General features: G+C 42.2%; 3 protein-coding genes across 3 annotated transcripts in view; 1 reads left to right on the plus strand and 2 right to left on the minus strand.

Annotated features, from left to right (window-relative positions):
• Positions 1-2,052, minus strand: part of LOC140720690 (very low-density lipoprotein receptor-like) — a 44,466-nt gene extending 42,414 nt beyond the window's left edge. The window contains exons 1-2 of the mRNA XM_073035524.1: positions 1,905-2,052; positions 789-1,157 (exon numbers count right to left, since the gene is read on the minus strand). Of these exons, the coding sequence (XP_072891625.1) occupies positions 789-1,157; positions 1,905-2,052 (517 nt within the window). The remainder of the gene's footprint in view (positions 1-788; positions 1,158-1,904) is intronic.
• Positions 2,053-2,482: 430 nt separating this feature from the next.
• LOC140720703 (very low-density lipoprotein receptor-like) lies at positions 2,483-13,199 on the minus strand. Its single transcript, XM_073035533.1, has 8 exons — positions 13,109-13,199; positions 12,941-13,060; positions 12,610-12,735; positions 8,494-8,665; positions 5,024-5,248; positions 4,446-4,564; positions 4,222-4,361; positions 2,483-2,635 (listed from the first exon to the last, which is right to left on the minus strand). The coding sequence occupies exons 1-8, from the start codon at positions 13,197-13,199 to the stop codon at positions 2,483-2,485; spliced, it is 1,146 nt and encodes a 381-aa protein (XP_072891634.1).
• Positions 13,200-13,419: 220 nt separating this feature from the next.
• The window catches only part of LOC140720709 (uncharacterized), a 105,209-nt gene continuing 95,390 nt past the window's right edge, over positions 13,420-23,238 (plus strand). The window contains 3 exon segments of the mRNA XM_073035543.1: positions 13,420-13,537; positions 13,899-14,042; positions 16,989-17,111. Of these exon segments, the coding sequence (XP_072891644.1) occupies positions 13,420-13,537; positions 13,899-14,042; positions 16,989-17,111 (385 nt within the window).

Genomic DNA, 23,238 nt, shown 5'->3' on the forward strand with positions numbered 1-23,238 from the left:
TCTTCCACTACCCTCATGGTAGTTTAGTATTTTATGAAAATTTTCAACTAATGAGTCCACTATCTCCACACCCTTTAAATAACTCCAACATGAGGTCCTGGTAATTTCTTCACCCTTAGTAACTCAACCACTGAGTCTCTCCAGGATCATCCCTTGTAATTAGGATTTTTTAAAGCTCACCATTTTTGTTTAAATTAGCCTATTGCTATCTTGAGTCATCTAGTGATGACAAGCAAAAATTTATTCCCCTCATCATTACCTGGCCAGTCATTTATATTCACCAGCTTTGTTGAGGCCCCACATTAACCCTCAAAGCCTTTTTCCGTTTAAAAATTGATGGAAACCAATGCTGTTTAAAACAAAAGCACATGCAAATTCTCTCTCAAAATTTGGTAGTCACTTGAACTTTTTGGACATGATGCTGGTTCCCAAAAGCTTTCTAGTCTTCTGATCTACCATTATCCACAGTTTTTGTACATCCTAGATAACTCCTCCTTTTGCATTTTCATTGCACTTGTTCAGATTGAAGACCCTTGTTATCTATCCATGCAGTTTACTCTCAAACTACCATTTGGAGTTCCATTATATTGCGCCCATTAATCGCCAGGAGATCTTTGGTGACTCGGCTCATTAATATTTTATTACTTAATCTAAAGTTGCCTGATCCCAGGTAGACTCTGAAATGTCCTGCTCTAATAAAATCATCCAATATTTGCATAACTTCTATGATACGCTTCTTTGGGTCAATTGTTGTAGATTAAAATGTGTACACAAGGAGATAAACTTACGGCAATTAGCTTCATCACTTCCGTCTTTGCAGTCAACATCACCATCGCAGAACCAACGAGCGTGAATGCATTCGCCCGAGGCACACAGGAAGTCATTAGGAGAGCAGGCCAAAGGAGGAAGAGTGTACCCACAGTAGTCTGAAGATTCATCGGATTTATCTGTACAATCTACACTGTTATCACACACCCAGTTTAAAGGTATGCATTCTGAGTTATTGCACTGAAACTCATGAGCACCACAAGTAGATAGAGCACAGTTCTTTTCGTCACTTCCGTCACCACAATCATCCATCCCGTTGCAGACAAACGTCTTGGCAATGCACCTCCCACTGGAGCAAGTGAATTCCAAAGGATCACAAGTAATTTGACCTGGGGGGTGGGGGGGGAATGGATTTTACAACAGGTGATATTGTGAGTATAACATAGTTTTCCCATATAGCTTTGCCAATTAGACACATTCAAAGATGCTGACTAGCTAGACAGGAAGCATTTAAGCACAGTCCTTTTGATGATAAATCGATGTAGCCATCTGTTGTATTTTAAACAAAAACCTACTTATTCACTTTATAACACCTGAATTGAGAACCATGTAGTAACTAGACTTCACAATGGTGCACAAGCGGTTTATGGGTTCAGAGCTGATTGAGCGAAGAATTTGTTTTACATTGAATACAATACCTCATTTGGCAAAACAGATGCCAGATTAGTTGCACAGATATTACGTGATTTAAGACAATTCAGATCCACCAGGATACTTGCCGGAATAGAAAACATAAAATGCAGGTTAGAAGAGCCAAGGCACCAAAATCTTTAATACCTTGAAGTTTAGAATGAAGTGGCATCAATAAACACTTTAGAGAAGAAACTTATTCGTATCACAGGACCAGTAGGTAGAACAACTTTCTGGAAGCATGAATAACATCAAATTGGCTATGTGGTCAATTTGTTAATAAAGATGCATATTACAGCTACCAAGTCAAAGTCATGTAAGCACTTCAGTTTGTGTTAATGTTGCAAAAGCTTTTCCCCAGCATGAACTCAAGTTTGCCTCCTGTGAAATGGCATGGATATCAATCTGAAGTTTGTTCTCAATAGTCTGGAGATGAGTTAACCTACCACAATCAATCTCATCACCATTATTATGGCAGTCCTTCTCTCCATCACATTGCCATGCAGCAGGAATGCACTGCAAAGATCCAGGTCCACAGCTGATTTCATGGCTAAGGCACGCTCTTTGATCTAGGGGAAAATACTGATATGTCATTCTGAATCTGCATTTCAGCTGAAAAGTCAGTAACTGGAGCGGCAGGCAATTGTGACCTTGAGCACTCAATATCACGAGTTCTGGAGCAGGAGTGGTCAAGTTATCTATTTAGAGAATCAGCATAGAATAGGCCCTTCTGGCCCTTTGAGCCTCATTGCCCCACAACCCCTGAAAACCCCAATTTAACCCTAACCTAATCATAGAACCATTTATAGTGACCAACCTCCTGCCATCTGGTGGAGATACAGAAACATCTTAGCCAAGACAGTTGGAGTGTAAAACAGCTTCTTCCCGAGGATTGTTGTGCAGCTGAATAATGTTACATCCCAGCTTGCCAGTTGAGAATGAATACAAGGGAAAGTTGAACAAAACTACTGACTTCAATGTTACCTAGCTCCCTTTAAGGACAAATTACAAGTCAGGAACATTGTCAAAGTTTACCTGATGATTGAGTCAGCTCATGATAAGCAATGAGGTCTCGAGGCTCATGAAGATTGGCAGCTAAACGCACTATATCTGAACCTGTAAATTTGTTTGTTCCATAAAGTGCTTTGCTTGCCCCATCAATCCAGAATACATTATCCTAAAATGAAAGCAGGTCAAATCTGTTAATAGATACAAACACAATTTCCTGTGACAGAATCACACCATGTGTAGTTTGAACCTTTGATCGTAGTTAGTAATTCAAAGCAATTGTATGATAGTAGCAGTGATCCACAATTGATCAAAGTCAGCATCAATTTCAACTAAATACTGTAGTTTAAGAATGGAGAGGAAGAGAGAAACCAGAGGTCTGTGAGCCAGTCATCATTGGAGGATCAGAGATGGGAAGGGGCAGTAACCTTAAATTCCTGGGTGTCATTTTTTCAGATATATAGCACACAGTACCTCTACTTCCTCAGGATCTGGAGACATTTGGCACGTCATCGAAGGCTTTGGCAAACATCTATAGATGTGTGGTGGAAACTGTGCTGAATGGTTGCATTACGGCCTGGTATGGGAACACCAATGCCTTTGAGTGGAAAATCCTACAAAAGGTAGTGGTTTTGGCCCAGTACATCACAGGTAAAACCCTCCCAACCATTGGGCACATCCTCATGAAATGTTGCCATAAAACAGCAGCATCCATTATCAAAGAACCTCACACCCAGGCCATACTCCTTCCTCGCTGCTGCCATCAGGGAGAAAGCACAAGAGCCTCAGGACTCACACCACCAGGTTCAAGAACAGTTGCTACACCTCAACCATCAGGCTCTTGAAACAAAACAAGGGATAACTACACTCATTTAAAGACTCTTTTATCTTGTTATTTCATACTCATTATTCATTGCTATTGATTTCTATCTGCATTTGCACAGTTTGTTTACAGTTAACAATTCCTAATGTTTACAGTTACTGTTCTATAGATTTGCTAAGTATGCCAGCAGAAACAGAATCTCAGGGTCTTTAAATGTGCTGACATGTATCTACCCTGATAGTAAATTTTACTTTAAACTTTGAAGAATGGCCTCAAGGTTGTCTCTCCTGCCCGCTGCCAATTATCATCCAACCTCATCCCCTCCGTTGCCTAGATACACTAAACATTTGCTCACATTTGGAAACCCCGATTCCCCTTCCTGCAAATAGCCCAGATAACAAATAGTATATATTTATCTGTAAAAGATTGGCAGTAAAAAGTAAAACAGTGATGTAGGTTGGAAGGAGAAAATTCTGATGACAAAAGGGCTATATTTAAATAAGATTCAGGATTTGGTCCTTTTGCACATCAAGTGATTCTGCTTGTTGCAGAGGCCAGAAATGAAGTTTTAGAATACTGAAAGATGAAGGGGTGGGAAGTTGTGGGGGTGGACACAAAGCATGGTGATGGCAACCTTGTTTGTGCATGGGAAGTCACTGCAGAAAGGAAATCTTGTTCTGGACACTCAAAATGCTGTTTTGGGAAGTAGAGGGGAAGTAATACTAGAAGGTCTGATTTTATAAGGTGACATCAGCATGTGCAACGGAGTGATCCTGGGTGAAAGGAACAGAATCCTAACAGCAGGTCAATGGGTAATCTGTACATTTGTGATGGAAATGTTACTGGACTATTTCAGACCACAAGGAGGTTAGTAGAGAAGTCATGTGACACATTAAATACATGGATCGGATCAGACCATCACCCAGACTTGCCTCAAAAATGGTAATTGCAAAAGCATGAGCAAGGAATTCCTTTGACACCAACACAACTCTTCGGTCTTGACCATTTAAATCTACACTTGATAACGTATGCAGCTTTGAGTCAACCCAATAGTGACGGCCCTTCACAAGATCTGTAGCAGAGGGGGAAATTCACTGCATTACGAAATGAAGTGACAAATAGAACATGCTCTTGTCACGATTAGCAGCCTACTTACCCAAAGCAATGCCATGCGGCCATTCGATATCTCTTGTAACCAGAGCACTACGACCATAGCCATTCATTCCTGCTCTTTCAATCGTTGCTGGCTCACCCCAGTCTGACCAGTAAACAAACCTAGAAATACAGCAGGAATATTAATTCAAGCACTTCAAAATGGTCACCAAGAATTAATATGGAGTTAAAGCTTTTCCCCCCTCCAAAATTCAACCCATCTATTCTTGACAATTACCATCATAACCAAATATTAAACTTCTAAGTAGAGCTCCTGTTTAAAAAAATCTCAGCATTTCTGAAATACTCATTGTAATGTTGTCTCTATCCTACAGACCAAGGGGTCTATTTCAATCCCATTGATCCTCAATCAGGACACAAAAGCTTTAATATTTTCAAATCAACTCCTTCCTTGTTAGTTACTACTCTCAATTTATAAAATACAGCTCCAGGAATTGTCAAAAACTTCTATAGACTGAGGCTGGAAAAACAGAAGCTAAAAAGTCAGCTGAGAACAGTCAAAGTTGCAGTCTTCCAAAATAAAAGTAGCAAAGACACGAAACAAGTTAAATAATTCATTACCCAGAGAGTGGATTAACAACTATGGAAATTGGATCTCTCAGGTCTGTATCAAAAAAGATTTTCCTTTTAGTGCCATCATATTTCACAACGGAAATCGTCTTAGTGCCGCTATCAATGCAGTAGAGATGCTTATAGATCCAGTCCACAGCAATTCCCACGGGAGCTCCTAGATCTTTGACTATGTTGGATTTATGAGCTGAGTTTCCACGTTTATCCATGGACACACTGTTGAGAGTAATTAAGATTTGGAAATGTACCGGTTAGAACTTCCCCTTAAAAGTGTAATCCATTTTGAGAGTTTCTAACTTGCAGGAGTACAGACAAGGGAAGAACACCATCTTCTCAACTATGAGCACAAAAAGGAGGAATAAAGTTAATTTACTGAATTTGTTATTTATGCCCAAGAGCAAAGCTCATAATTGGATGTATCTATGGAATAGAACAGCATTTAATTAATGTTGACATTGATTTAGGAAGTAAGTTAATCAAGTTATTTCAGGACAGAACATTGCACACCAACCACTTGAGCCCTCTTGTCCAAACGCAACTACCAACCTGTTTGAATTAACTGTTCAGACTGTAAATAACAATGGTTTCAATGCAGTGGCTAGGAAGTACATAACACCTACAAGAATACCCACTTCTTAAATGTAATCTTATGCCCTACCTATTTACATCAAAAAGACATGCGGACTGGGTCCATACCATCCATTTCCAGAATCCAGCCGCTCAGTGTTAATGCCACAGTCTAAGTATTAGAAACTCGCACAGTTTAGGATAAGCTGTTAAAAACCTTGAAACTGAATGCTCTGCAGTTTCTTAAACAATGCATTCTGAGCATCAAATCTACCAGAAGGTTTCAGCAAGGCTGCCTGTGGCACAATGTTAATGGAATCCAAAGGGCAATGCCAAATTGGATTCTCAAGTTGCTCAGCAGTGAGCAGCAAGATAGAAGCCGGATGTTCATATTGTGACCAGTCTGTTACTAATGGAGGACCAAGGCCTAGCCTTTTGCTTTCTAACACACAGAATTAACTTAGGCTTGAATATAGCAGCAAGGATTACAAAAATTACTTGTTATTAGTAAGGAAAACAGACTGCATTAAGATACAGATAATAGGGGAAAAGGGGCAAAATGAACTTAATCTAGAGAATTCACTATTATTTGTTGGGGAGGTTCAACAGTGTTGAAGAGTGACACATTACCATAGCAATATTACAGCAATAGTGACCCAGGTTCAATTCCACCGCTATTCCTAAGGAGTTTGTACATTCTGGTTTCTTCCTGGTGCTCTGGCTTCTTCCTGTATGCCTACTCGTGTTAGTAGGTTAATTGGTCACAAGCGTGTAATTGGGCAGCGTAGGTTTGTTGGGCTGGAAGGGCATGCTACCATGCTGTATTTCTAAATTTAAAATAAATAAAAGGTTGAGTGTTGGAGAGGATCAAACGGCTCTGCGTGAACACCCAATGACCTTAAGGTGGCAAACTATCTTAGTTAAAATCACACACACACACACACACACACACACACACACACACACACACACACACACACACACACACACACACACACACACACACACACACACACACACACACACACACACACACACACACACACACACACACCCCTACCTAGTTACGGCTCAAGTTCAAAGCAAATTTATTATCAAATTACATGAATGTCACCATATAACAGATTCATTTCTTGTTTTTACTGTGCATGCCCACAAGAAACACCATAGAAACAATGAAAGAATTCCCCAAAAGGGACAGACAAACAATATGCAAAAGATAGCAAACTTTGTAAATGCAAGACAAGTAAAAAGAAATTAAATAATAAATATTGAGAAAATGAGTTGTCGAGTCTGTGAAAGTGCATCCATAGGTTATGGTAACAGTTCGGTGATGGGGCACGAGGAGTTGTGAGGTTATCCCCTCTGGTTCAAGACCCCATGGTTGTGGGATGATAACTGGTCCTGAACCTGGTGGCGTGGGGCCTGAGGTTCCTGTAATTTCTTCCTGAAGGCAGCAATAAAAAGAGCATGATCTGGATGGTGGGAGTCTTTGATGATGGATGCTGCTTTCCTGCAATAGAGTTCCATGTAGATGTGCTCAGTGGTGGGGGGGGGGGGGAAACTTTACCTATGATGGCTGGGCTGAATCTACTACTTTTGTAGTATTTTCTATTCAAGGGCGTTTGATTTCCATAGCAGGCGGTGATGCAACCAGTCAATATACTCTCCACTGCATACCTAGAGAAATTTGTCAAAGTTTTAGATGATATGCCAAATGTTTGCAAACTTCTAAGGAAGTAGAGACACTGCCGTGCTTTCTTCATAATGGCACTGTGCTATTACGTGCTGAACCCAGGTCAGATCATCCAAAATGATAATAGCGAGCAATTTAAAATTAGCTGACCATCTCCACCTCTGATGCCTCCGATAAGAACTGGCTGATGCACTTCCAACTTACGCCTCCTGAAGTCAATAATCAGCTCCTTGATCTTGCTGACATTGAGTGATAGAATACAAGAACAGGGAATTATTGCTGGGTCTGTGTCAAAAATATTAGACCGCAAAACTGCTTAAATTAAAAGCTTGAAGAAGTTGCACTGAAGATGTAGGGGAGTTGACAAGGTTGTCAGAAGTGGAAGATTGTACCTTTAAAATTCTTAAGCTAGGACAGCTTTCCAAGGAACAGCTTAAACATTGGAGATAGAGCAATGGAGAAGTTCAGAAAGGATATAAAAATGTAGCAAATCTGCACAAGGCAATAGCAGCGGATAGGGAAGTGAAATTTTCAGATCAAAATCAATGTTACTGGACTTCTAGCATCTGTAGTTCTTGGCTTTAAATGTGTGCCCATTCATATTTAAATAGGCAGTGGAAGGAGGAGAGTGGGATAAGGGGATAAGAGATGCAGAACCTCCACTTTTGAATTTTCAAAGCTGTCATATACAAGGCTGTAGAGCTAGTTCAAGAAGTTGTGAGAAGATAGTGGCCTTTTCCCCTTCCTTCTGCCTCCACATTCCCAATTTGAATGGACACAAGGCTGAGTAGTCTTGTGCAATATACCTGATGCACCATCAATAACTCTCTCTGAGACGTAAAGGCGAGATATCGGCTTTTATTGACTGGAAGAAAGAACAAGCAGTAGTTGACCACCATACTACATCCTGGAGACAGAGAGGCCGGGCTCAGACCTCAATCGCCTTTATACCGGGGTCTGTGGGAGGAGCCACAGGAGCAGTCAGCAGGGGGTGTGTCCAGACAGGTATATGTAGTTCACCACAATACCCCAATTCTAAAACACACAAACATTTCCCCAAACATGATACCATGGCAGATTTGGACACCAAGTCAATGCACGTTTACTTGACGAATGCATTTCAATGAATTAGTCATTATCCAGATGACCATGTTCAAATCTCAAAAGGCGACCTTAGTTTAAATTCACAAAAACATACCTAAATATTGCTTGCTGTGTCAAGTCAGCCCAGAAGATGGTCTGTGTTGCAACATCTACATCAAGAGCTACAGCATTTCTCAATTGCCACGCAATCTCTGTGTATTCCATTTTATGCAAACCAATTTTCCTAATTTCTTGATGGTTAGTGAAAAGCAAATAAGGCTCTTCACCTGTAAAGAAACCTTTAGTAAGCAAATTGAAGCCTAGAAAAATTAATATTCCGAATTACATTTGCAGCTGCTGTACCAAGTAACAACTTATTCAAAGTCTGCAAAATAATATTGGTTAACCATTTACTGTTCAAAATACTATATAAAATTTACCTCATTTCTAGAGGACCATTTAAGAATATGCCAACTGAAATAGCAATTTCTTTAAGAGTTAAGCATTGCTGAAAATTAAAGTTGCAACTACAATGGTGTTCCATGGCTTCTAGAGGTGCTGTCCATCTGTATGACCTTGTTTCGTACAAACATCACTTCTTGCTTGTAAGCTGTTTTTAAGACATCACTTCTTGCGCAGGCTAAATCAGATTTCAGCTTGAAGCACGGAGTAGAAAGACATCTGTCTGCATATGCCCCTGAAACAGCAATATCTGTGTGTGTAAGCTTTCTTAATATTGGTAAACATTGAGTAAAGGTTCTTTGAAGGAAATATTATATTTATCATTCATCGCTATTAAACTATTGTCGTGGCACGAGTTCATTCTGGTCCACAGCATAGCTAGAGAATGTTGCATGTGTGCATTACTTTGTTTAACACTGTTCATGAGAATAATCAAAAATATTAGTATATTCAGGTATATGATAATTCTGTATTGAATCTAATACGTGTTATACTTAACTTTCTGCAGTTTCTCTTTAAAAACACCAAAGGAAGCTTTTGATTTGGGAGATTTTTGGGAAGGTGGTGAACTTCCTGCCTAGCCTTGTACACAATGCACTGCTAGGGCAGTAGAGTGAGAAGGTAACCAACTAGTCTTCAAGGGATTGCCGCAGACTGGAGATGCGTCTGAATGCTGTACACTACAACAACAGCTTCCGACACCTGTTACGTCAATCGCTGAGCCCTGGAAGTTCAGGTCAGAATGAAGTGCATCGATCATGTCTTCGAGACGCTCAAGCAAAACCCCATTTAGCATAGTTGCAGCATGAGCCCACCCCAGAGATGAAGTGGCAAAAGTGAGAGCAGGGTATGCCAAGTGCAAAGCTGAAATACTAGTTGGAGAAAGCTCAGGGAGACATGGAGGAAGCATGCATAGACACAGGGAAAGCTCATGTAGAAGCTACATTGAGTGCACTCGAGGAGTGTGAAGCTGATGCTGCCCTAGCAGATGCAAAAGTATATGAAGCAGCAGCAATCATCTCTCTGGGAAGATGACTGAAGAACTGACCATCGATGCAAGTCTTCTAATACAACATGGTTGCTCAGAGGATGAAATCGAAGAGGCAGGCACAGATAGGAACCAACTTGCATGCATCACAGCAAATTTTTACCAGTCCTCCTCCTGAACTTGCATCCTCCGCTTCAGATTCAAACCCAAAGATGAGCTTTCATTAAGTGAGAAGTGCTCAAAATCAACCATCTTGGAAACACATGGGTGCTCACCACTTAATAGGAGCAGACAAGGGCCAAGCAGTGCTCCAAGTGGCTCACCTTTCAACAGAAGCTACCATGGAACCAACTGCACGGCCCTCACTTGCTGCACCAGGCGGTGGTGATAAATCACCATTGGACAACAGTTGGGTGAGATGCTGAGCTTGGCCACAGAAGCCTAGAGGGAGAGGTAGATCATGCTGAATGGGGACAAGATGGTCATCTGGAGAGTGGTGGAGAATCTGAAGAGAGTAGCAAGGAGAGCTGGAGAAGCAGTAACAAAATATTGCAGAACACAGATGGACACACGGTGCAGCAAGCGCCAGTGGTCTCCAGGGAACTGAGCCAAGAACCTATTGACACTTCAGATAGAGCTGTAAGTTCAGGAACTTCACCTTGGGCCTCTGCTTCCAGCAGACCCGCAGCAGAGCCGGGAGGGGAGCCAGCTGAGCATCCATCAGATGTAGCTACAGCCCCGTAAATTTGAAAGACATTTTCTGGAACATCAGAAGTTTCCCCGCCAACTCTCATAGAGTGCGACTATATTCCCAACAACAGGGATGAAATCCTAACTCCTGAAGCAGAACATGGTTGTTCACATCTTAAGGACATAGCTGTCAAAATCTCTCTACTGGTGAGATTCTCCTGTTGCTTGGCAGAGACACCTTCCATGCACATAGAATTTAGAATTTATTTAAATCTTATACCCATCCCACAACGCGAAGGATTAAAACTCTTCATGCTATGACCCTGTTGCAATGTATAGACATGTGAATTAATTAGTCTAATGGCTTGTAGAAAGCAGCTGTCCCGTAGCCAGTTGGTCCTGGCTTGAATGCTGCCGTACCATATGCCCCATGGAAGCAGCTGAAACAGTTTATGGTTGGGGGACTGGTGTCCCCAGTGATCTTCCAACCCTTCTTTTGGCACCTGCTGCTATAAGTGATGCCATTTGTGGGAAGTTCACATCCACAGGTGCACTGGGCAGTCTGTACCAGACTCTGCAGTGTCCATTGATGAAGGATGGTGCAGTTCCCGTACCAGACGATGATACAACCAGTCAGTATGCTCTCAGTGGTGCCCTGTAGAAGGCCTTGAGGGTTTGGGGGCCCATGCCGAACTTCTTCAGTCACTTGAGGCGGAAGAGACGCTGTTGTTCTTTATTTTGACACAGACCTGGTGTGTACAGCGCAATGGTTGGTACGATGTATGTTATGCCCACTGACAGGACCTCGGTTGGGTCATAGTGGGTGAAATCTGCCTTGATGGTGCTCATCAGCCCACTGCCAGTGCAATTAAAACTAATGTCCTAAAGAGAAGATAACCAAGTCATTTCAGAACCTGAGAGAGTTGAATCTGTACGAAAGTCAAGATTGTAGGAATAGCCAATAATAGCCTCTGCAGCGGTTAGTACATCTGTAAGCAATCTGTCAACACAGAGCAACTGAGTCAGGCAAAGGTTAGAGTCCTTCTTGTTGTTCAAAGAAAGGTGCATGCAGAGGAAGTACTGTGCACTACAAAGCAGGAACCTCTTCCAATCCAAAGTTACTTCAGTGAATTCTGCTTCTTTCTTGGCTCCGAGGGGCTGTGGTGGGTTGGAGGATGTATGAAAGAGGCACAACTCGGTTCAGCGGGACCTCGCCCAATCGTCATTCTGGGTGAGCACCATCGCACTGATCTGCTCATCAGACACCACCTCAAGCACGTGCGTCACCAAGGGCGGCATTTTCAAAGTGAGAAGTTACAGACTGCGTAGCAAGTCTGTTTCAAAACCAGCCACTGAGATTGTCCATTTGTTTGCCAAAGGCCAAATGAAACGATCATTTGACTTTTAGTTTCAGTAGTTAAGATCGATATTGTGGATGTCAGGCAGAGTGTTTTGCCTCTAGAGGCGCTGTTCCTTTTGTATGTATTTTGTTTTGAATAAATATCAATTTCTGTTTTTAAGCTTGCTTTTTTAAAACCTCACTTCCTGTGCAGGTTAGTTTGGATTTTTACTTGAAGCACATGGTAGAAAGATGTCCATCTCCATCTAATATTTGCCCTTGAAACAGCAATATGTGAGACTTAAGCTTTCTTAATATTGATGAACATTTAGTAGATGTACTTTGAAGCAAATAGCATACTTATTGTTCACTATTGAGCTACCATAGTGCCAGGAGTTCACTCTCGTCCACGGCATAGCTATAGAATGCTGTATGTGTGTAATATCTTGTTTAATGCAAACTGTGAGAATAATCGATAATATTAGTATATTCAGGTGTGTGACAATTCTGTATTGAATCTAATGTGCATTTTACTACACTTTCTGCAGTTTGACAAAGTTTTCTCATTAAAAACCCTGAAGAAAGTTGACTTGGGTGATTTTTGAGAAGGCGTTTAACTCCTTGCCCAGCTTTGTACACAACACACTACCAGGGCAGTAGAATGGCTGAAGAACAAGTGCTGCATTCTAATAAAAATATTTTATCAGCACCTGGCAAAGATAAACATGAGTTTGAAGAGATATTCTACTTACCCAGTGCTTTACAAATCCCTTTCGCTGGATCCATTTGGTATCCTTTGTGACACAAGCATTCATAACTCCCCACTTTGTTGATACAAGTTTGACTGCAAGCTCCGGGATTTTGACATTCATCAATGTCTAGGTTGAAATAACCAATATTCAGTGTTATCAGTGTCAAACACAGGAAATGGATCCTTCAGCCCATCATATATATGCCATCCTCATTTTCCTTTGCTATCCCTCTTTAATGGACACAGCCCTACCCCCACAACTGGACCAGAGGGGAATTACAGTTGCAATTAACCCGTCAATCTCAGAACGAAACCACCACAGTTTCACTTACCTCTGCAGAGTCTTTCCTCAAACAGCTCAAACCCTCGAAGGCATCCACATTCGTAGCCAATGAGAAGATCATGGCAAATGTGCAAACATCCACCATTGTTCACTAGACATTCGTTCACATCTGGAAATTTACAATTACAGTCTCACATTCATTGGAAGCAGCACAAACCAGAGCAAACATGAAGCTGTACAGGTCGAGCTACCGGAGTATCATTTGGCCTTTGGATAACAGCATCTTTTGTAGGAGGTATTGGAGACATCTTAGGTCAGAACCCAGAAGAGTTTTGACTCAAAATGATATTCTTAAATGAATCCTTCGTCTGTATTTACTGTAGAGAGGTTAGTATATTTAAGGAGGAAACAGTGATACAACGGAGATCAGAAATGTTGGTAGTCTATTGCTCAGCGGATTCCACTTACTCTTTCCCCCGTCGTGTTTTCTTTCGCACATTTCAGGATCGTGTATTCTGGACTGATGAAATGAATGCAGCCATCTATGGAGCCAATAAATATACAGGAGAAGATGTGGAGACTCTAGTTTCCAACCTTAATCAACCTCAAGATGTCTTTGTATTTCATCCATTATTGCAGCCATCTGGTAAGACACACAGTGTGACTGGCACCTTTTCTATAAAGTTACTAACCGGGATGCATTGAATCATAGCACTGCTGTTGTAATAGTCTTAGGCTTGGTTTATTCAAAGCACAATGTCTAATAATCAATTCAAAAACTGCTATACCAATTATCTTTTTTTCACTCCATTTAATCACCCAGCAATAGCTGACAAGTTTGAACCCCTGTGTCAGATAAATGGAACTGAACGTCGCGATGTCAGTAAATTTGAGAAAATCTTCGTCATTATAATGGTGTGTTGTCATAAATAAGTAATTGCCTCTACCAAGGTCTACTCTGAAATTTCCCAAATTACTGACTTTGAAATTTCTCCGTGCTCATACAGGCAAAAATCGGTGCAATGAAAAGCTGAAAAATGGAGGTTGTAAGTACCTGTGCCTCCCTGCTCCACACACTGATCAGTTCCCCAAATCCACTTGTGTGTGTCCGTCTGGAATGGATGAGGAGAACGAAAGGGAGTGTAAAGCAGGTAAACTGTTTTGAAACGCGCACTGTTGCATCTGGAGAAACTTGATGCAGAAGTATTTGTAAAGATTTTGGAAACTGTTACAATGAATTAGATCTTAAGCTCAAGCTTAATTGGAAAAGATTTGTAAGAAGTAGATTAATGGGTCATTGGCCCAATGAGATTTGGTGTGAACGAACTGATTTGTGTTAGTTGAGTGATTTCATTCTTCAGATTTTATATCATATATTTTCAGTTCCATGACACTATTCCTGCAAAGTCATTCTTAGTTGAAGATTTCACTTATTCCATCTTTAATTACCTTTTCCAATTTAATTCCAACAGCTATTGTATTGATTATTAAACCTGCCAGATACTGAATATCTTTACTTCCGGAGGTACACAATTGAATTGAGCAAATGCCTCAGTGGCATGTGATTGAAATAGCCACGAGAAAAATTTTGGATGCAGTAATGTTTCACAGGATATTTAATTTTGGAAAAGGATTAATATTTGACGTACATTCAGTGGCCACTTTATTAGGTACATCTTCTCGTTAATGCAAATATTTAATCAACCAATCATGCGGCAGCACTTTAATGCATAAAAGCATGCAGACATGGTCAAGAGGTTCAGTTGTTGATCAGACCAAACATCAGAATGTGGAAAAATGTGATCAAATGACTTTGACTGTGGAATGATTGCTGGTGACAGACAGGGTAGTTTGTCTATCTCAGTAACCACTGATCTCCTGGTATTTGCACACAAAACAATCTCTCAAGTTTACAGAGAATGGTGTGAGAAACAAAGACATCCAGTGAGTGGCAGTTCTCTGGGCAAAAACGTATTGTTAATGAGAAGTCAGAGGGGAATGGCCAGACCAGTTCAGGCTGACAGAAAGGTGACGGTAACTCAGATACCCACAGTTATAGCAATGGTGTGCTGAGAGCATCTCTGAACACACAACACATTGAACCTACAGGAGGTACCTAATAAAGTGGCCACTGAGTGTGTGTCAGGTATGGACAGCTGGGGATCAAGTGAATCCTTTGAGTTTAGAATGTAGGAGTGGAATGCAAGGAAAATCATTGGGGTAGGGAAAAAAGGAACACAAAATGGTTTTGACAGATGATGGAAAGTAATGCTTTTTTTTGTATTTTCTAATGCATTGAAGCCAAGTAAATAACTAGGGAGAGAATAGGGCTCCTTAAAGATAAACAAGGTCATCGGCTTGGAGCCACAGGAAATGGGGGTTGAGATCCTAATCCATATTTGTCTGTATTACCAGTGAAAGTCATTGATACGAGGGGGACTCCAAGTTAGTGATACCTTGAAAAGAGTATACATTAGAGGAGGCATGGAGGTCTTAAAATACATAAAGATCAATACATCTTTGGGGCTTGTTCAAATGTGTCTAGGAAGTAATTACAGAGTCTGTGTGGGGTTATCTAAGATGAATGCAGCATCTTGATCAACTAGGCCAGTGTTCTGAAGTTTCGGAGTTTGATTCTGATGTGCGGTATGGAACGTTGGTATGACAAACCAGGGCAGGACTTGCAACGTAAATGGAGAGTTGTAGAACATTTCCATAATTCTTTGAAAGTGATGACATTGGTAGCCAGGGTGTTGAAAAAGGCACTTGGTCCTCTTTAGTCAGGATATTGAGTACAGGAGTTGGACATCATGTTACAGTTGTACAAGACATTGGTAACTTCACATTTGGAGCGCCGAGTGCGTTTCTGGTCACCCTGCCAAAGGAAGGATGTCATTACACTGAAAGGTGCAAAGAAAAATGATATGGGGATACTGCTGTGACGAGGTTTGGAGTTATGAGGCTGGATAGGCTTGGACTCGGTTCTGTGGAATGCAAGAGGCTGACGGGTGAACTTTCTAAATGCCCCAGGCATTTCCCTTGGGTAGGGTAGTCCAACGCTACAGGACATGGGCAAAAGTGAGAGTGGAAAGATTCATTGAGGCATTTGAGGTGGAACTTGTTTCACAGGTGGTGGTGCACGTATGGAAAGAACTGCTGGAGAAGATGGTAGAGGCAGATACAATGAGAAAAGACATTTGGTGAGGCACATTATTTGGAAAGGCTGAGAGGGATATGGAACAGGTATGGGCAAGTTTGAGCTCAGTTATGCAGCTTGGTTGGTTTAGGGTCTGTTTCCATGCTGAGTAACTCCAAAACTCCAAAGCTTTACAACACCATCTTAAGTTGGTAAAAGTGAAGGGAACTAACTTCCCAGTGTCCTGTAGTATTTGCTCAATCATCCTTCAAGTGAAGTATCGGTTGTTAGAAGTATCTGGCCAAACAGGCAATCTGCGCAGGAGCCTAGAGAGGCTGGGGAAAATGAGGTTCATTGCATTATGGAGGAAACAGAGTGGGTGGTTTTGAATGGTCGCCAAAACTGCTGCCCTTCCAGATGCCCCAGGTATTTGTATTCTGTGTGGTTTGTTATGGGTATAAATAAAGCTTCTACCTTATCAATGGTCCAGCCACTCAGAGCTGTAGATGATAAAACTCAGGTTCAACTTGATGTTGCCAGCACTGGCCAGAAGCAAAAGCAGAACTTGTCGGCCGCCATTAGCCGGCTCACTGGTTCCACCACACCTGCTTTATTTTTTTGCTCAATTTTAGACTTTTCTCTTCCAGACTTTAGTAAATTCAAAAGCTGCTGATGGAGCAATGACTTGAATCTAAAGGTCTTTTTAGTGCAATTGTTATGAGAAGCATGTCCTATTTTATTCTAACCTCATCTTCCCCAGTCCCCAAATCTTTAGCTTAATAAAAGAGAATGATTACCTAAGGCAATCATTAAATTTTCAGCAGAACATTTACTGAGGCCAAATGTAATTGTATCCATCAAAAATTAGATTTAGCAATATCAGTCTGGTACTTCCAACAGCCAGCTGAATTGAGTAAACACTACTTATTAAATACTGTTTGAATTAAATTTGTTTTCCTAGCTAATGCTTCCTGTCATAAGACTGAATTCACCTGTCTTGATGGACAATGTATACCCAGTAAATGGCAGTGTGATGGCAGTGCTGACTGCGAAGACGGGTCTGACGAGTCCCCCGAAACCCGTCGTAAGTTTTTGATTTTATCTATATTGTGTAATCACATTTCTATAGCTTTGTATTTGTCTTGAGTACTCTAAATTCATTTGTTTTCCAAACATTGAGCAAATTGTCCACTTTAAAAGCTCCTGGGAATCATTCTTTTACAAAATCGTTAGGCCAATTGCATTTAACTTGGATTTTCCCAGCTGCTGCTCAACTCCCAACTTGATAAATGTGTCACTGACATTTGCCTGGTGGGTTTAAAGGTAGTTTATCCCCTTTAAAAACATTGAACATGTTTCTGGATGATGCCATAGTCTTAAATTCACTTGGTTTAGAACAAAGGGAGCATTTTGCAGTTTCAAACAATTGTTTAAAGTTCTGCTTGGAATTCTTAAGGTTTCTCTGTTTGCCGTGAAATGGGATAAGTTTTGATTTGAATTGTTTAAGCACAGTAAAAACTACAAATTAATAAAACTGAATGCAAGTTTTACTTGGATAATGTTGTAAACTAACAATAAACATCCAGGTTTTTAATTGCAAAAGAATGAAAATTAAAAATATTACCAAAATGCAGCCTTATCCAGGTCCAGTTGAAATTCGATAAACTGCCCAAGATTGTAGTCTTTCCCCTAAGTTAGTCTTTTCTTCTGATGGAAGAACCTCATAGTGGCAATGTTGGGTGAGTCTTCTGGTTAATATCAGCAAGCTATTTGTGTGTGTGTATGTGTGTATATATATATATATATATATATATATATATATATATATATATATATGTATTGTTACGTATCCCGTAACTGGATCACTTACCAGCAAAGATAGAGAGGTCTGCTGAAGTCTGATGGTACCATTTTTAAACGTTTTTATTTATAAAGGGGCACAAAAGGAAGGTTAACACAAACATTTTGATAACATACGTCGTCAATACTCAATCTAAAGCGCAGGTATAGTAATGATCAATCAGAAATAAGCTCTATCGTTGTCTAGGGGATAATATCTTGTCCATTTGGAACTATAACAGTCATTCAAAAGTCGGCAGGCTTCAGCCTTTTGGGAACCGCTGGGTTTCCCGTGTTGGAGAGAGAGAGAGAGATTGGTGAGAAAAGGAACACTTGCCCGGGTCCTTACGAAGCAAAACCGTGGAATCAGTGGAGCCGGCTTTCCTGTTGTTAGTTAAAAGCGATTTTCTGTGATTCCAGCCACATACTCCCGATTCGGAATCTAACGCACGTGGCTTCCTTCAAAATGGCTTCCCGCTACGAGGGGATCGCTATCGTGTCTCCTTGGTGCGTCTGGAGGGGTCGTCCCCCCCAGACCCTCCTTTATACTTCCTCACGGGATCGCAGGTGTCAAATCTCTCTCTCAACCAGCCCACTTTGCCCGAGGGCTTTACACGTGGTCTTCATGAGACAATAGTCAAGGTCGCTTTATTCTGCATCCTGGTGGAACGCGGTATTCAGCACGTCTCTCTCTCTCTTGGGTCATTGACCCCCCCCCCCCTTCACTAGGGCTCTTGCGATTCTCACAAAGGAGGGGGCTGGTATCATAACACCTCCCCTCTTAAACATTTTTTACCAGCAGTTAAAAACAGTGGTATAGAGTCTTACAGGATTTTTGAATCTACCGCAATACACAAGCTTTTCTTTTCACAGAGTACTACTGTTATACATTCAAGTCAGTATCTAAACAGTTAACAATTACAGTGTCCCTTTCTTTAATATCGCGTACCGTACTAAAAATCTTGTAGCATCAGACTTCAATTCAATAACCACCTATTTTTTTTCTTCAGCAACAAAACTAAGGAGGTGTGATCTTAGCTTAGGTGCATCTACAAAAGTTTATGCAAATACTAATCGTTTTGGTCGTTTCACTTCACCGGCAGGTCTCCAAAGGGGCTGTCTTTATTATTCACAGGCTTTGGCGCAACCCCGTACAACCTGCTTTGCTGTTTTAAAAAAATGGCATCCGCATTAACCGTCGCCTCTTTTTCGGTGAGTCCCCCCGTGGGGAACTTGAGTAATTTGGCGTGGTGAACTCCCGCCCGTCTCGTTCATTGGGGTCATCTTATCAACACCACTTAGACCATTTCCACCCAATTCTGTAATTTTACCCAGGTGGCTAGCCCTTTTGTCAGGACCATGCAGGCTGATGGGTTTCAGTTCGAACCTTTCCCTCAGGCCGCATTTAAATTTCGGTTTTTTCACAGCGCTCTCTTGAATAACAACAGCGTGTGGGGCACCTTTACATTCCAAATCAACCTGTAATCGATGCGCAGGCACCGCGTTACCAAGCCCTCGTTTCTGTAGCTTGGTTGCTTCTTCTGACACCAATCTAAACTTTAAATTTTCTTCATTCGATTTGGGATCTACAAACTTCCCGTTCCCTTCAATAACAATGTTTATTCCCCCTTGGTCGAGTTCCACTTTAAGGTTCACCACCCCTTCGTGTACCAACACCTGGGAACCCTCCCTTCCCCCAATTACCAGGGTTAACCCTGTCTTCACTGAACCCAGTCCATCTGACCCACAGGGACTGCATTCCTTTTCAACTGAATCAAATACCTCAGACTTTTTCTGAGCTCCATTACTAGGTTCAGTACCACGTGCATCCACATCTTGGACACACTCAAACGGGACATCTGCCTCTTCCAGACTTTCAATACCTGTACCCTTTTCAAATTCTAAATTCCCCTGATCCTCCCAGTTCCTCTCTGGGCAACTCCCTTCCGGAGTAAACTCAACCCCGCGGGCTGAAACAACCTCGTCTGCCAACCCAGCAGACCTCTCCAAGGTAATGGCATCCTTTTCATCTAGGACTACCTTCATCTCATTATCCGGAACACCTTGATAACTCTCAACTTCTTCAAACAGGGCTGCCACCCCCGACAGATCATCCATGTCCAACTCTGGACCTTTTAACAGCTTTTTCCGTTTCTCATCTTTATTTCCTAACCCTAGGACCTTTCTGTTCGCTAAGGGTAGATCTCGCTCCTCTCCCTTAACCCCTTTCACTTTACTACTCTTCGGTTTACCACCCTCAGAACCCTCGTGGTACAGGGTCGGTAGGACCGTCTCGGCCAAATCAATACTGGCCAGATTTAAACTGCTCGCTTTCTCAGCTGCCTTTCTTGACAGGCTGTGAATGCTCGCACCTGTGGTACAGACTGGAGATGCGAGGGGCGGGGCTGCAATCCTCACAGGCTGTTTGAGCCGTGTCCAAACCTGCCCCCCGGCTAAATCATTTCCGAGGAGGACGTCCGCGTCAGTTCTCGGGAATTCTGATGGCACCCCTATTTCGACTGGTCCAGATACCAGCTCACAATCCATAATTACCTGATGTAGGGGCACCATTTCTATTCTTGTACCTATCCCCTTCACGGCGACCATTCCCCTTCTCCGACCGAAATCTAGTATCTCACGGCGGATCAACGACAGCTCCGCCCCGGTGTCTCACCAGATTCGGACGGGAATGGGTGGGTCTCCCCCCTTTACGGACACAGTTCCGGGTGACAGCCAGGTCTCTGACCCTTCTCATACTCTGTCTACCCAGGGCTCTCTCGTCAATTTACTGATTACCACGGCACACCCGATAGGGACCGCTGCTCTCCCTTTTTCTGGCTCCTTTCTCGGAGCAAAGCACCTAGATGCAATATGTCCTCCCTTCCCACAATTAAAACAGTTCAAGCCCGGAAATCTCGAGCCGCCTGGCCTTTCCCCCTCAACCTTACCACTCGCTCCCGGCGGGACCTCTGCCTCAGCCGGCGGACTTTCCCTACCGTTCCGACGGTCTCTCGGGTAACCTTTTGGCGAGGAAATCTTTATCCTGTGGGTGAGGGCATATTCATCTGCGAACCTAGAAATTTCTGAGATGGACTTATTCGCCTTCTCATTCAAATACATCTGGATTTCCTCCGGAACACACCCTTTTAATTCCTCAATCAGAAATAACTCCCTGATACGCCCATAATCCCCATCCACCTGTTCCACGGTGCACCAACGGTCCAAGAGCACACCCTTTTCATAGGCTAGCTCGGTATAGGTTTGATTCCACCCTTTCCGTAAATTTCTGAACCTTTGTCTATACGCTTCAGGTACTAGCTCGTAACTCTGGAGAATGGCCACTTTTACTTTGCCAAGGCCGCATATGCTCGTTGTGCCTTCCCCTTTAACACACTTTGTAACAGCGCCACCCACTGATCTCTGAGCCACTTCTGATTTACTGACACCTTTTCAAAAAGCAAGAAATAACTATCAACATCCGACTCTTCGAATGGAGGTACTACCCTCAACTCCCGACTAACATTAAACCTCTCCTCTCGTTCTAACCCTAGATCTTTTCACTCTTTCTTTAACTTCTCCATCTCAAAGTCATGTTCCCTCTGTTCTTGTCTCTCCTCATACTCTCTTTGCTTTTCGGCTCGTTTCCTCTCGTTCTCGGCTCGTTCCCTCTTGTTCTCGGCTACTTCTAGCTCTTTTAGCTGAATTTCATGCTGTCTTTGCTTTTCAGCTTGGTCCCGCTCTTTTTCCACCTCTAACTCCTTTAGTTGGAGCTCCTGGTTCCTTTCTTTCTCTCTCTCAGCCCGGTCTTTCTCTCTCTCAGCCGCTTCCAGCTGCTTCATTTTAAATTCATGTTCCAACCTTAATTTCTCCAACTCTAGCTGATCCATTCCACTCACTGGTACTTTTTCAGGGATATTTTCCAAGACCTCAGCTTCGAACACTTTCTTCCCAATGTAATACCGAGTTATGACCCCTCGCACCTCCCGCTTTTTCATGGACGACCTCATTTCTGTGAGGTCCAATCCCTTCGCCAAATTTAACAAGTCTGATTTGGTGGCCGCCTCTAGCGCCTCCACAGTCGGGTTTTTCATAAATTCATCCATGTCCATCTTTGCTGGTTTCCCGTCTGGCTACCCGCGTACCAGATCCAATTTATTTTTATTTATTTATTTTTTTTACTTACAAACCCAATTCACTGCCCTCCCAATTAGGTTTCACATCTCGAGACGAGGCACCCACGTTGTTATGTATCCCGTAACTGGATCACTTACCAGTAAAGATAGAGAGGTCCGCTGAAATCTGATGGTACCATTTTTAAACGTTTTTATTTATAAAGGGGCACAAACGGAAGGTTAACACAAACATTTTGATAACATACGTTGTCAATACTCAATCTAAAGCGCAGGTATAGTAATGATCAATCAGAAATAAGCTCTATCGTTGTCTAGGGGATAATATCTTGTCCATTTGGAACTATAACAGTCATTCAAAAGTCGGCAGGCTTCAGCCTTTTGGGAACCGCTGGGTTTCCCGTGTTGGAGAGAGAGGGAGAGAGATTGGTGAGAAAAGGAACACTTGCCCAGGTCCTTACGAAGCAAAACCGTGGAATTAGGGGAGCCGGCTTTCCTGTTGTTAGTTAAAAGCGATTTTCCGTGATTCCAGCCACAGACTCCCGATTCGGAATCTAACGCACGTGGCTTCCTTCAAAATGGCTTCCCGCTACGAGGGGATCGCTATCGTGTCTCCTTGGTGCGTCTGGAGGGGTCGTCCCCCCCAGACCCTCCTTTCTACTTCCTCACGGGATCGCAGGTGTCAATCTCTCTCTCTCAACCAGCCCACTTTGCCCGAGGGCTTTACGCGCGGTCTTCATGAGACAATAGTCAAGGTCGCTTTATTCTGCATCCCGATGGAACACGGTATTCAGCACGTCTCTCTCTCTCTTGGGTCATTGACCCCCCCCCCTTCACTAGGGCTCTTGCGATTCTCACAAAGGAGGGGGCTGGTATCATAACAGTATATATAGGAGGAGTACACAGGGAAATCTTTTCTGTGTAATGGATTTGTTCACTGACTTTTATGAATACTGCATTGGGGGCCCTCAACTCACAAGTAGGAAGGGGTTATCCCCCACAGCTAGACATTTCCTCTAGCTCAACGCAGGGTCATCAGTGACCTCACTAGTGACCTCAGCCTTGGAATCACACGTTTGTTGCCATTTTTGATATTATCCGCGTTTCTTGGTTCGTATTTGTTCAGGGAGTAGATCGATTAAGTTTTATTCTAATTTCAATGATACATTGACAGATAAATACAGATGGCTAAGGACAAGGTCAAATTCATTTCTTTTAATGTCAATGGGCTATTAAATCCAA

The sequence above is a fragment of the Hemitrygon akajei genome, chromosome 2 (assembly GCF_048418815.1).
Source record: "Hemitrygon akajei chromosome 2, sHemAka1.3, whole genome shotgun sequence".
NCBI lineage: Eukaryota > Metazoa > Chordata > Chondrichthyes > Myliobatiformes > Dasyatidae > Hemitrygon > Hemitrygon akajei.

Excerpts from the sequence above, each read along its gene's own strand:
- LOC140720703 (XM_073035533.1), bottom strand. The coding sequence starts at position 13,199 with ATGTCTCCAATACCTCCTACAAAAGATGCTGTTATCCAAAGGCCAAAT. Across the intron at positions 8,666-12,609 it reads AGGGATTTGTAAAGCACTGG|GTGAAGAGCCTTATTTGCTT; the intron begins GTAAGTAGAATA and ends GTTTCTTTACAG. Across the intron at positions 5,249-8,493 it reads ACACAGCAAGCAATATTTAG|TGTGTCCATGGATAAACGTG; the intron begins GTATGTTTTTGT and ends TACTCTCAACAG.